Consider the following 11827-nt stretch of genomic DNA (forward strand, 5'->3'; position numbering starts at 1 on the left):
GGGAAATGAGAGATTGGGGTTTCAGGATTTCAAATGTCAAAAATTTAACTGGGAGGGGATAGAGTTGGGTTGTTATGGAATAGGGAAATTATACTGGGTAGAGGCAATCGGGAAAGAATAGATAGCGTTGTAGGAGGTTGCGAGAAAAAAAAACTCGTTGGCGTACGTGGTGTCTCTACTCGCGTAGTTGGTGGTCAAATTCGAACTAGTGACGGGGGGAGGGGACGAAATGGTCGGAGAGTTGGTTTGTTAAAACAAATGTGCCAGACAACACAAGTCCTATAGCACTATGGTAAAGTCTAGTAGCGAAAAGGGGTTAGGTTGTTGTTTATTAGGATAGACCATAGAGGCATTATGATAAAAGGTCAAAATGTTAACGACTAGGATAAGTGGACAGAAGGGGTAGAAGTGAAGAAAAAGGAAAGGAGAAACGACCATGCAAAAATAGTCGAGGCGAGGGCCGAGATCCAAGGTATGGGTGATCCCCTACATTGGGCACCCGTCTCCGTCTTCTAAGCCTCCCCCTCCCCCGCCACACGAAAAAGAGCAAAGGAGGGGGGAGGGGCAGGGTAATACTCTTCAACAAACTTCATGGGGGAGGACATGTCTATGTTGAGTAGTATTGGCAATATTGGTGTAGAACTTGCGGCGGCCTCTGGAAGTGTATCACTATTGCCAACGAGGCACGCACGCAGGTCGTTTTCAGTAGGACTAATCCTTGTCACAGATAGAACATTCAGCCGGGGAAATAGAAACTGTTCTTATATTTTTATTAAGGGAGGGGTGAGGCTGGTCAGGAACAAGTTTATCAGTAAGGCCAGTCAGGGTATATGATGCTCGAGTTTCGGGCTCAGATGTAACATTGACAAGGCGTGAACGATCTGTGGAAGGAAACTTTGCCTACTTATTTTAGAACTTGTTAAAAGAGGTTATTGCCAGAGTAAGGGACTATAGAAGTAATCAAAGAATTGATGCCATTTGGATGGACTAACAAGAGTACTCAGGTCTGTCGAGGCGGTAGTAGTAAAGGACTAGAACGATAGAAAGAGGGAGTGGCGTGGAGATAGTACTGCAGGGAACAAGATGGTAAGGATGAAGTGTGGTAACAAAATAAGACTGAACAGATAATTAAAAAGGGTGTGCAGGAAGAGATGGAGAGGAGAATGTTGGGAGAAAGGGATGTATTCTAAATGCTGAATAATGACCTGGATGATCCGGAATGGATCAAGTTGACATCAAGCATTGAGGAGGGGGTAGTAGTAGTAGCAGCAGCAGTAGTTCGAGGCGTGATCAATGGAGAGTTAAGGGTCAGGAAACCAGAGAAGTCAAGTCATTAGGCTATTGTTGTAAGACTATATGGTTTCTACAAAGAAAACTAATCTGAAATCATTTTAACCAGAAACTAAAAAAAATCCACAATCATGATAAAACATAAATTAGTTACTTGAAAGGATTAAAAATGAGAACATATTTGAGTGATGTTTATTGGTCAGTGCGACAAATGTGCTATAGCCGCATACAATGACAGCGAAGTAGTGAAAAAGGACATCCAAACTCCATGGCTACTCATTATGGAATGATTTACTCAAGTCAATCTATGCCTAAAGTGTTGAAAACATGTTTATCCCTAAAGGTGGGATTGTTAATAAAACTGCACAATTTGGATTTGTCCCTAGAAATAGGTTGAAGACCCAATATGAAACCAAAAGAACACTCCTAATTGGAAAAACTCTTGATAAAAAACTGCCCATACACACAAACACTCGTACTTAGTGTTGAGTACAAAAAGAATCAACCAACTTGCACTGCATTCTCATAAATAAGAGATGTCACCTCCATCCATCCAGTTTAAATTGATCTAATAAATCTATAACAAGGCAAAGGTAAAAAATATGAAAAAGAAAAAGAAAATAAAGCTCTCAAGTACCTAAAATAACACGGTCACAAAAGGGGTTAAAATCAGAGTTAAATATTCAAGTGCTGGCTAATATGTTACCATTAACACCTAGTGTTGACACAGCTCAAGTCTGAGAAGCAAAAAACAGGGGATTATAATAAGATATTATAAGGAAAGTTCATACAACACTAAGGCATTTCCGTTTTATACGATCTTTTTCCTTTTCTTTTTTTATAAGCGTTTTTTTCACATTACTTTTTTTTTATTCCGCATAAAAAATGGTTGTGTTGAGAACACTTTGGTGTCAGCCAATATTGCAATTATGTGCCATAATTGGCTTAAGCTCATTTTTCCTATTGTTCTTCTCTTTCAAAAACCAACTTCATCTTGCCAAACATTACCTCTCCACAGCACTATTAAAGCCTTGTTCCCAGGAGTTCTGGCCGTCTCTGCCTCTACAGGCACACGCAGCAGTAGTAACTGGAGATAATGATTTAAATACTCATGAAGCATCAGAAACTGGACAGTCTCCTCAGAGCAAGGACTCGCAAATATCAATTCTTGGCTTATCATTTGCAAATACTGGGATTATCCTGTGTCTATCTAATCCATTAGTCTGTCTATCTCTCGTTGCACATCTCTTCTGAACTTCACTAACGTCTCCTTTGTTCATATCTTAAAATCTCCTTTGTTAAGCATCTCCTTCATCTTCCTCATCATCCTCTTCTGTCTCCTGTAGCCAGGTAAGCCACTGATTAACCTGAAACATCAAATTCATATTATCTTCTGATGTGCATTTTAAAAACCTCCTAGATATAACATCACAGGAACTTACTATGATTCTTCAGTCACATGGAGATTTTCAATTACTAACTTGCATGACTTTCTAAACATCCTATGCAACTAGCATTTTAGACTATATAATCAAGCTTCCATGCATACAAGGCCTTGACCAGCTGGCACACTTGCAAATGAAGGATTCATTCCAAAGTAATGAACATACAAATATCATAAATCATAAGCAACCAAAAATAAATATTGAAGTCTGAGAATTGAAGTCTATGATCTAAAAAGCAACTAGAGTATAATCAAATATTCACTCCACTATTCTTGAAAGTAAGAAGATAAGAACTTATCTTGGATTAAACTAAATATACTGGGTCTATGCAATGCTCCTCTTTTGATGTGTACCAAATCTGCAAGCCTTAATGCTGTTATATAGAAAGTTGCATGAATGTAACAAAAAGATTGGTCATGATCTCTCCAAGTGATGTCATCCTTTAAGACTGATGACTGTAACAATCATACCATTCCTACAATCTAATCCAAAATACTTTATTTACAATTCAGTGCTAATTATACTTCAAAACTTCCAGTTGAAGTAGTGCTATTGAAATTACAATTCTCAGCTTAACCATTTCTATAATACCCAAGTTCTGAACATACTCCCTTAACTATGCTTTAAATCTCCCTTGCCTTCATTAATTTGACTTTTGCATAACCTTGTACATAGTTTCTTCTCTCTAAGTAAAGAATATAATTCCTACACAATACAATCTACCATATACTTACTTGGAAGAGGGCTTTGCCCTTGCCTGGATAATCTTGGCTCAGATCCTCTTTCCAGGTCAGGAAGGCATCCTCTTCTACTATCTCAAGGTCATACAGGTTCACAAACCAACGCAACAGCATACCTGATGAAGGGGAGGTACAAATACCATAAATCTGAAGAATTTTTTCATCTTTCAGTTTGCAATATATAGTTCATAACATCACTAATGAGGACAGATGACCTTTATGCTCACCCTCCCTCTTTATACATATGTAAACACATACCTTTTGGGAAGTTGTTTGTGTATGTGAAGACCTGCAAGGCATAAATAGCAGTAACCTGCAGTGGTAAATGGTCATGAAGGAAAGCCTGCAACACTGGCTTAAATTTTGCCAAGAGTTCCTGTTCACGCTCGGTGACCATCTTTTCAGGGATGGTAGTTGGGTCAGCACCAGCAGCCAGAGTAGTTTCCTGAGTACAACAGTTAATTAGCCATTGTGAATAAACTAAACTTAATCATATTTCAAAATAGGAAAACTAAATTAGGTACCGACTTGTCTCAAAATGAAAAAATGTTTTAATTTAATGTTTCATACATTTAAATAACCACTCCTTATTGATGCTTACCTGCACAATGTATTTCACAAGGACAGTCATTAAGGCATTAATGAATCCAGGTGCAGTGTGGTGTTCTGGATCTAAAGTGTCCTTGATGTACTTGTAGAATGCGTGTGGGGTTGGGTCAGCAACAAGAGCTCGCCAAAGATCCGACTGAATTCGCAACAATGGGAAAAGGAAGGAGAGTTCACGGTCTTCCAGAAGGTCAGCTAGCTTTTCCTTGGTACGATCAGATTCTGGCAGCAGGTTCAAGAGATTAACCTGGAAAAAAAGGAATATATTAGAGATACAAGTTTAAATACCTTCTCAGTTAATAATTACAATATGATGAGCAAATCTAGATCTGTTAAAATAGAATTATACTACTAAATACACTACCTTGCTCTCATTAAAGGTTTGTGTGAGATTAGATTTTCCCAAAAGTTTGTGCAGAGTCTGAAGAACGAGCAGGAAAAGTGGGAAGTGCTGCCCACCCTCGAGAGGTTCTGCAACATCTGCCAAGGGTAAGGTGCCTGAGGCAATCAAGTGACCCAGAATTCCAGCCATGTGAGACTTCACTCTTGGTACATCATTTACTAGTTCGTCCAGTTGACCTAGCACCTGTAAAATAATGAACTTTGTTACACAAGTAAAAGGAATGTAAATTATAGACCAACCATTACAAGGCATAAACAAAAAATCAATGCCCTCTCAAAAGCAACTAAATCTTAAACATTTTCTACCAATAATTACATGTGATACAAATGAAATTAAATTTCCCTTACTTGCTTGACGCCATCAAATAGACGGTCAACATTCATAAGTCCTTCACTGCGAAGTTTTTCCAAAAGTTGACTGCCCAGCTCCCTATTGCTCTCTGCAGAGTTTATTAAAGTTACAATAAGATAATTTCTTTGTGTGAACATGTAGAAAAAAAAAACAAAAAAAATCAATCAAATCAAATTATAACCATTCTTGTACTCAGTTATCAATACTTTTTTTTCATTAATTTTTCTTACTGACCTTCTTGTGTTAACAGTAAGTTGATGATAACTTGTGCTGCCTCTGCAGTAAGACGTTCAGGCAACTTGAGAGAACGATAGTTTTCCACAGTCTCATCCAAACTCTGTTCTTTCAACATCTGCTCTGACAAGTTCTTCACTCGCCGCAGCCACTCCTCACGACTTGGACCCTGGATTTTAAAAATCAGCAGTTAGCGTACAGCTTAAAACACAACTCAAGACAAACATTGGCCATTATAACTTTAATTAATACACCAAAAGCCATTTAATTACCCTGTTCCTATTAGCTTTAGACTTCTCCATAGATGCCTGCTTAATAAGAATCGGGGGATCCTTGTGCATAAGAGGTGGCGTTGGCTTCTGGTTGGGAGGCTGAGGCTGTGGTGCTAAAGGAAGGCTGCTATGGATATGATGGTCATTCCCTTGCTGACCAAGGGCACTCTGTGGCAGAACGCCCGGGGTCTTGGGTTTGAGCAGCATGCTGGAGGCGGAAGGGCGAAGGGACACTTCCCCATCAGAAGAACTAGATCCTCCTCCACTGCTGTGGCTGAACATCTTCTTGAAGCGTGGGGGCAAGTCCTTGTTGGCAACTAGGGTATTGAAAATGCAAAAGGAAAATAAGTATGTGGCAAATAATAATAATAATAATAATAATGATAAAAAACTGGACAATTCTATATTTGGTTAAAATGCTGAGTGTCCTTTTAGTTTCACTGACAAAAGATTCCATAATTAGAAATATAAAGTATCAAAAAATTCTTATTTGACCTGTAGGTTCATTATTACAACAATGCATGAACAAAGTATTGGCACAAGATGTGTGCACACGTGTGTGAGACTGGGAAAGGGGGGTAAATTTTTTAAATCAACTTCATAATTGATGTGTTACTGTTCCTCAAAATACTAAAACATGGAATATAAAAATTTATATCCTGAATTCTTCCTCCTTAGAAAACAGTATAAAATCAGGTATCTTAAACAAGTCAAATTGCAATATATAATGCATAATCATTTATGCTACTTTATAAAAATCATCAAAATCACCAATTTCATCCCTCACACACAGGAAAAAAACATGTTACTTACTGTTGCTGTAATTCTGTTGTTGGTTATACTGGTTGTTCTGCTGCTGTCGGTTGTAGTTCTGGTTGTTGAAGTGCTTGTTCTGGTAAGAGTTGTGCTGGATGAAACCCTGATACAAAATAATGGCACAAAATTTACTCTAAGCAATGTAAGCAACATATCTTCCATGAGGTACTGAAGTCAAGGCCATGTCTTCCTTAATGAATAGATTATGGTTAAAAAAAAATACACATGCAAAATACAAAAATATTTTTTAACAAGAAAATCTTACATGAAACAAAAAATGGTATTCAAGAAGAACTACAAGGATAAATACCTAAACTAATAAATTAATAGTTAATTAAAACAATTACTGTTAATCTAAAATAAATCTAGTATTAAAAATAATCTAACTAAGTAAAAATCTTAAGTATTGCAAGGTGTGAGGGTAAAGTGAGGATGAAAAATCTTACCCCTTGCTGTTGTCGTGGCCTGTAACTCCCTCCACCACTAACTCCACCCCCAAATCCATTTGAGTCGTATCCATACTTGTCCGGTTGAGATGAAATCACCCCTGGGCCCGTGCCAAGAGTTACTGCACCCATAAATACGTCTTCCATTCCCGTACGATTACCTCCAGGCTAGAAATTTGGAGAAAAAATTATAGCATCAAGTTCTGAACTACTCAGATTCGAATGTCGAAATCAATACATGATTTCATTTAAAATAAGATACTTCAAATTATGCTAAATTATAAAATATAGACATATGGTCTCACCTGAGGGAAAAAGGACGAGACTCCAGCCAAAGGAGAGATTGGTCCGGAGGAGCGTGGTGGTCCATGGGAAGACGGTGGCGGGATGTAGACACCCAAGTCATGTGCTGCCTCTTCACGCACCTATAATATATTAAGGGTTAAATCAGCACACTATAACATATCATTCAAGCTTATAACTGTTACAAAACAAAAAGCTAATTTCCTTAATAAAACGGTCTAACTCACCTGGCGAATGGTGCGTGGGCCATCCACCTGGGCTACCTTGCGAGGCACCCAGTTGGCAGCGCGCAAATCCAGCACGTCTTGCAGCATAAAGCGAACTCTTGATAGAAGCTCCATGTTACTGCTCAACTGGTACATGCGCTCGAAGTACTGGTCCATTAAGTTCTGTTGGAAAACTTGTTACTTCTATGTACTTTACCACGTACCCTAGATATGTATTCATTAAAAATTACAAGTTGCAAAAAATCTGATACGTCTTATCCAAAGTGATGCTTACCTTAGCTTTGGGCTTGTCCAGCACCTTTCCACAAGTTTTCATTATCTGGCACAAACACTCCAGATCCTCAGCCAAGTCAACCATTGGTCTACTCCTACGCTTCTCCAACAGCTGCAGAGAAAAATGTGGATACCATGAATCAGTGTACATTTATAGCCATTTTCATGCCTTACTAGTAATGATGAACTTAAAAATGCTGCCAGCTTTAAATAAGACTTGATACAAATAAATCATAACTTACCTGCTGGATACAACGGTGGAGAATGGACTCATGAATAATCTCCAGCTTCCCCAGTTCGCCAATGAAGCGGAGGTTGCCCACCATTTTCCTTTTCGCTGCTGCTCGCTCCTCCTCTTGTTCTGCTGAGAGGGCGGATCCCTCCGACCCATCCCATATCTCCGAGGCGCGTCGCCGCCGCTCAAATTCATCCTAAAGTTTAAATTCCTCATGAGAATCATGATACATCTCCATCATACTAAATATAATATATGTTTGAGGGGGGACAACTAATAATAATTAAAACCGTTAATAAAATATACCTGGCACTTGCTTAAAAGTAGGCGGTTAAAAGTACAAGGTCCGTCTGGTGGATCAAAGTTTGGAGCCTCTTCTGACAGCCGTTTGCACAGCTGTGCGTACATAGAACAATACTTGGGTTCATCAAGGGCCTTCTCGAAGATCTGTTGAGTATGACAAATTATTAGAAACAAATACTGAAGAACTATAAAATATTATGTATACAATAAGATTCACTTTATAATTAAAGTTCCAAGTTTAACTTACCAGTAAAATGACCCCTTTGAGAAGTGTGGTGGAATCTAGCCCTACATTTAGGATGTCATTACTTAGCTTATGGAACTTCTCTGGAGTGAGTTTGTTGAGTATTCCTCGAACCTGGAGAAAAAAAATCAAATGAGCAATTCTTTCAATGTTTCAAATCAAATTATACAACCAGTATTATAATTGTACATAATTCAAAGGACTTCCCTATTACATTGTTAATGTGGCATCAAAATCTATACTTTGTGATTGTGGAATTATATTATCTTGTGTATATATTTTTTTCCGCAAATTTTGAGGCTTAGAAATATTCATAAGTGTCAGGAGTTTCAATATGTACACCCTGTTACAAACTACTCACCTTTCTGAAAGTAAGGTCATATTTGTTGTCTGGGGTATGTGCATCTCGTCTCAAGCTAGAAGGAGGTATCCATCGCCTTTTGCTACTGGACAGGGAACGTAAATCGTCCCTGTAAGGCATTACTATTAGGACCTTTCCACTATAAATAAAATAACTAAATGAATTAGCATTGTTACACAGACAAAGAATCAAGCCTACTATGTTCAATAAACATAAGTATATCCTGAAATCTTTAGAATAATATTTTGAACCTTTTAGGTCAATGAGTAATATCATCCACTAAATCATGAGTTAAACTATAACAAGGGTACGCACCTTCCTCCCACGGAGCGAGAAGCACCCCCCTGGCTCCTCTGCCCGTCCGTTGTTGCTCGTTGGTAACCCACCCTGATAAAAAATGGCACTCTTCAGGAAATTTGTTTGCTCCTGGAAAAAGAAAGGGAAAATACATAATATATCTAACATCACTCACTGCTAATCATAAGGAGAGAAATCTTCACTTCTTGGGGGTGAATACAATCATGGAAGTTAAACAAAGAAATCTAAAACAAAAAATTTCTTGCAACTCACTTCTAGAGTAACAATAAGGTAATGTGCAGTTATATCAAATTCTGCCTTAGTCATTTTACACACAGCAAATGTTGCAGTAGTCAACACTTCTAAACATAAGCAAAAACCTCTTGTCAGCTTTGTGTGTGGATATTTTTCTTTGTCTTTCAAAACAGGCATTTTTTTTCATTCCCCTCCCTTTTGGCAGAGTGAGTTGTGAGCCAAATAGAATTCAAGTACTTACATCATCCATATTACGGGATTAAAAAACGATCCACAATATAGTCAACATACTCATTAAAAAAAAAAAAAAAAAAAAAAAAGTCTTCCTCTCAAAACAGTGGGTGTGACTAAAACGAAAAGAAGTCCCTGTGAACTTTCTAGAAATAAACTTTTGAAAATTGTACAAAAAAAACTATTGAACTTTCTACTGAACCTTAAAGTTACCCAGGATCAATACACAAGTTCTTGGATGACCTAGTTTTGACTGAAGACAAAGGAATGACAGACAAATTACTTTCTAAAGGAAATAACTACAACACTAAACAGTATTTAAAAACAAGACATGGACTCAACCTAATTAAGAATATCCTTGATCTTTTACCTTCCAAGCAAAATATGTTACAAACTTTAAAAAAAGGATATAGGTACTAATCAGTCTACTTTTAGAACATTATGGTTACAGTTACTGGCAATATCAAATAAAGTCCCTACAATTTCAAATACACTTTGTGGCAGGAAATTTCAGCTAAGGACCTTCATTATGATTACTAAAGGAAGAATCATGACTATAGTTGGAGGTATGGTGACTGATATTTGATTTTTTTTTTTTCCCCATCAGAGTAGGAATGTAGCTGATGTAAGGTTAGACATACAGGCAGGCAAGGTTAACCCCTTGATGACAGGTGAAGAAAAAACTTTGAGTGCGGGAGTTCGGTACATTAAGCCGAATCACCGGCTCATAGTGCTTTAGCGCGCCGCAGCACGCCACAGATCAAGCGGTATGTTTTGACGCCTCACGGCATGACCCGTCGGGGAGGGCTTAAGGAGTCTTAGAGTAATCCATGATATAGAGAGTGGTGTGCAACCATATTTAACTTTTTTTTTTTTCCCTTAGCAGAGTTCCTATGTCACTCTGAGTGCATCACTCAGATCTGTTTGAGCTCTGATGAGTGTAGTCATGTTCTAAACATTTACTAGAGTCAACTGATAAGTACGATGAATTTTCAGATACAAACCCATCACACAAAATCTATTGTTCTCAAATGTATATTTCACATGACAGTTAGTAGAAATTTAGTAAATAATTAAAAAATATGTTGTTCTAGATACAAAAAAAATTTACAATACAGATGTACCCGCTAGAGATGAACTCCCCCAACGTCACGTCACAAACTTTCCTTAATAATCTAAATTGATGTGACTTTGGCTGCCCTTTGGGTACTGCTCGGGGGAAGGGCTGATGGAGGGGTTCTACCCACAACACCCCCAAGTAAACATCATCATTACCTTAATATGAATAGCAAGATAGAGCTAAAATTAGGGAGGACCAAGTAGACACTAATATTTCCTATATTAGTGGCATTACCATTTATTTCTGCATATCATTATCATTTCTTGTACGGACAACTACAAACTTGTCTCTACAAGTATGCCACTGGTTAATGTTACAAAGAGCAATGCAGAGATTGAGGGAAATGAACATATAGAGCCTAAGATTACCATCAAACACAGGCACAACTGCTGTGTCCTCATATTTAGCACAAAATGACAAAAACATCGGCAGCTTATAACCTATCAGAGACTAAGCCCACAACACACTCACAGCCAATTCTTAATTCCATTTTGTTTCATGTTACTAAGAGCAACGCAAAGAGATGAAGTGAAATGGACACTGCAATCAGAGAAAAAAAAAAAAAAAAAAAAAAAATAAGAGTAATAAACAACAGAGGTACAGCTGCAGCAGCCTCGTATTTAAGCGAAATTATGAAAATATCTGCTGCATATTAACAGCTGAGAGGCTAAGTCCACAACACCCTCACTCGCAGGGAGAGTTCTTAATGTCGTGTTTTCTTTAAGTATGCACGAAGTGCTAACAAAGGGGGGTACGGGGGGTTTACCTCCTGTCTAGAGAATAAATACAAGTTAGGAAGGGTTGAGTTCACATGATAGCTTAGGACTTCATCTCAGAAGGGGGTGTCGCTCTCGGTAACAAATACCTTTTGTTTTTTCTATAATCCCTACTTGCCACAGTTCATCTGTACCCATCACACTGAAGGTCTGTTACAATAAGGTAGGAAAGATTAAGTTAGGATTTTTGGGTTTGCAAGATACCCTGGTTTTAGGCTTTCGTGTCTCAAAGAAATACCAACCCTTCCATTTGCCTTAGCTTAGTTTGTCCATAGTGTGCAGATTAACCCAATGGCGACAGGCCACGGCTATCGCCGTCATAACAATACGCACGATGTGCGGCGTGCGGCTGTCCGCAGCGGCGCCGCGCCAAAACGCCCCGAGGCAATGATTCGGCTTGATGGACCGATATCACGCGCTCAGAGTTGGCGCGCTGCCGCCGTTCGCCAGAGCGTAGTTTTTTTTAATTTGCTATACCCGGCGCCATTGGGTTAACCAGAAAATATTCACAGTAATTGCCCCCGCCATCTGCACCATCTATCAAATAAGGATCTTTCTCAATAAACAATATTCTATCCATATGATGTATACAAAAAGAC

General features: G+C 38.4%; 1 protein-coding gene across 4 annotated transcripts; it reads right to left on the reverse strand.

Annotated features, from left to right (window-relative positions):
• Positions 1-1468: 1468 nt before the first annotated feature.
• Positions 1469-8975, reverse strand: LOC125028570 (eukaryotic translation initiation factor 4 gamma 2-like). 4 transcript variants are annotated; one of them, XM_047617975.1, is made up of 18 exons: positions 8865-8975; positions 8550-8688; positions 8192-8302; positions 7948-8088; positions 7649-7837; positions 7408-7518; positions 7134-7295; positions 6909-7028; positions 6604-6771; positions 6155-6233; positions 5342-5658; positions 5070-5238; positions 4832-4923; positions 4446-4667; positions 4077-4328; positions 3734-3920; positions 3470-3591; positions 1469-2657 (listed from the first exon to the last, which is right to left on the reverse strand). In XM_047617975.1, the coding sequence occupies exons 2-18, from the start codon at positions 8667-8669 to the stop codon at positions 2589-2591; spliced, it is 2631 nt and encodes an 876-aa protein (XP_047473931.1). In that variant the 5' UTR covers positions 8670-8688; positions 8865-8975; the 3' UTR covers positions 1469-2588. The 4 variants fall into 4 exon arrangements, with proteins under 4 accessions (XP_047473931.1, XP_047473929.1, XP_047473933.1 ...); XM_047617973.1 differs by having other exon boundaries at positions 6155-6260; XM_047617977.1 differs by having other exon boundaries at positions 8550-8658; positions 8865-8898.
• Between the last annotated feature and the right edge of the window lie 2852 nt (positions 8976-11827).

The sequence above is a fragment of the Penaeus chinensis genome, chromosome 9, assembly GCF_019202785.1.
Source record: "Penaeus chinensis breed Huanghai No. 1 chromosome 9, ASM1920278v2, whole genome shotgun sequence".
Taxonomy (NCBI): Eukaryota; Metazoa; Arthropoda; class Malacostraca; order Decapoda; family Penaeidae; genus Penaeus; species Penaeus chinensis.

What these genes read in the sequence shown, in the direction of transcription:
- LOC125028570 (XM_047617973.1), bottom strand. Translation starts at nt 8,669, where the DNA reads ATGCCTTACAGGGACGATTTACGTTCCCTGTCCAGTAGCAAAAGGCGA. An exon ending in CTTACTGTTAACACAAGAAG is followed by an intron (nt 4,924 to 5,069) that starts GTCAGTAAGAAA and finishes TAAACTCTGCAG; the next exon opens with AGAGCAATAGGGAGCTGGGC. An exon ending in TATTTGATGGCGTCAAGCAA is followed by an intron (nt 4,668 to 4,831) that starts GTAAGGGAAATT and finishes ATTATTTTACAG; the next exon opens with GTGCTAGGTCAACTGGACGA.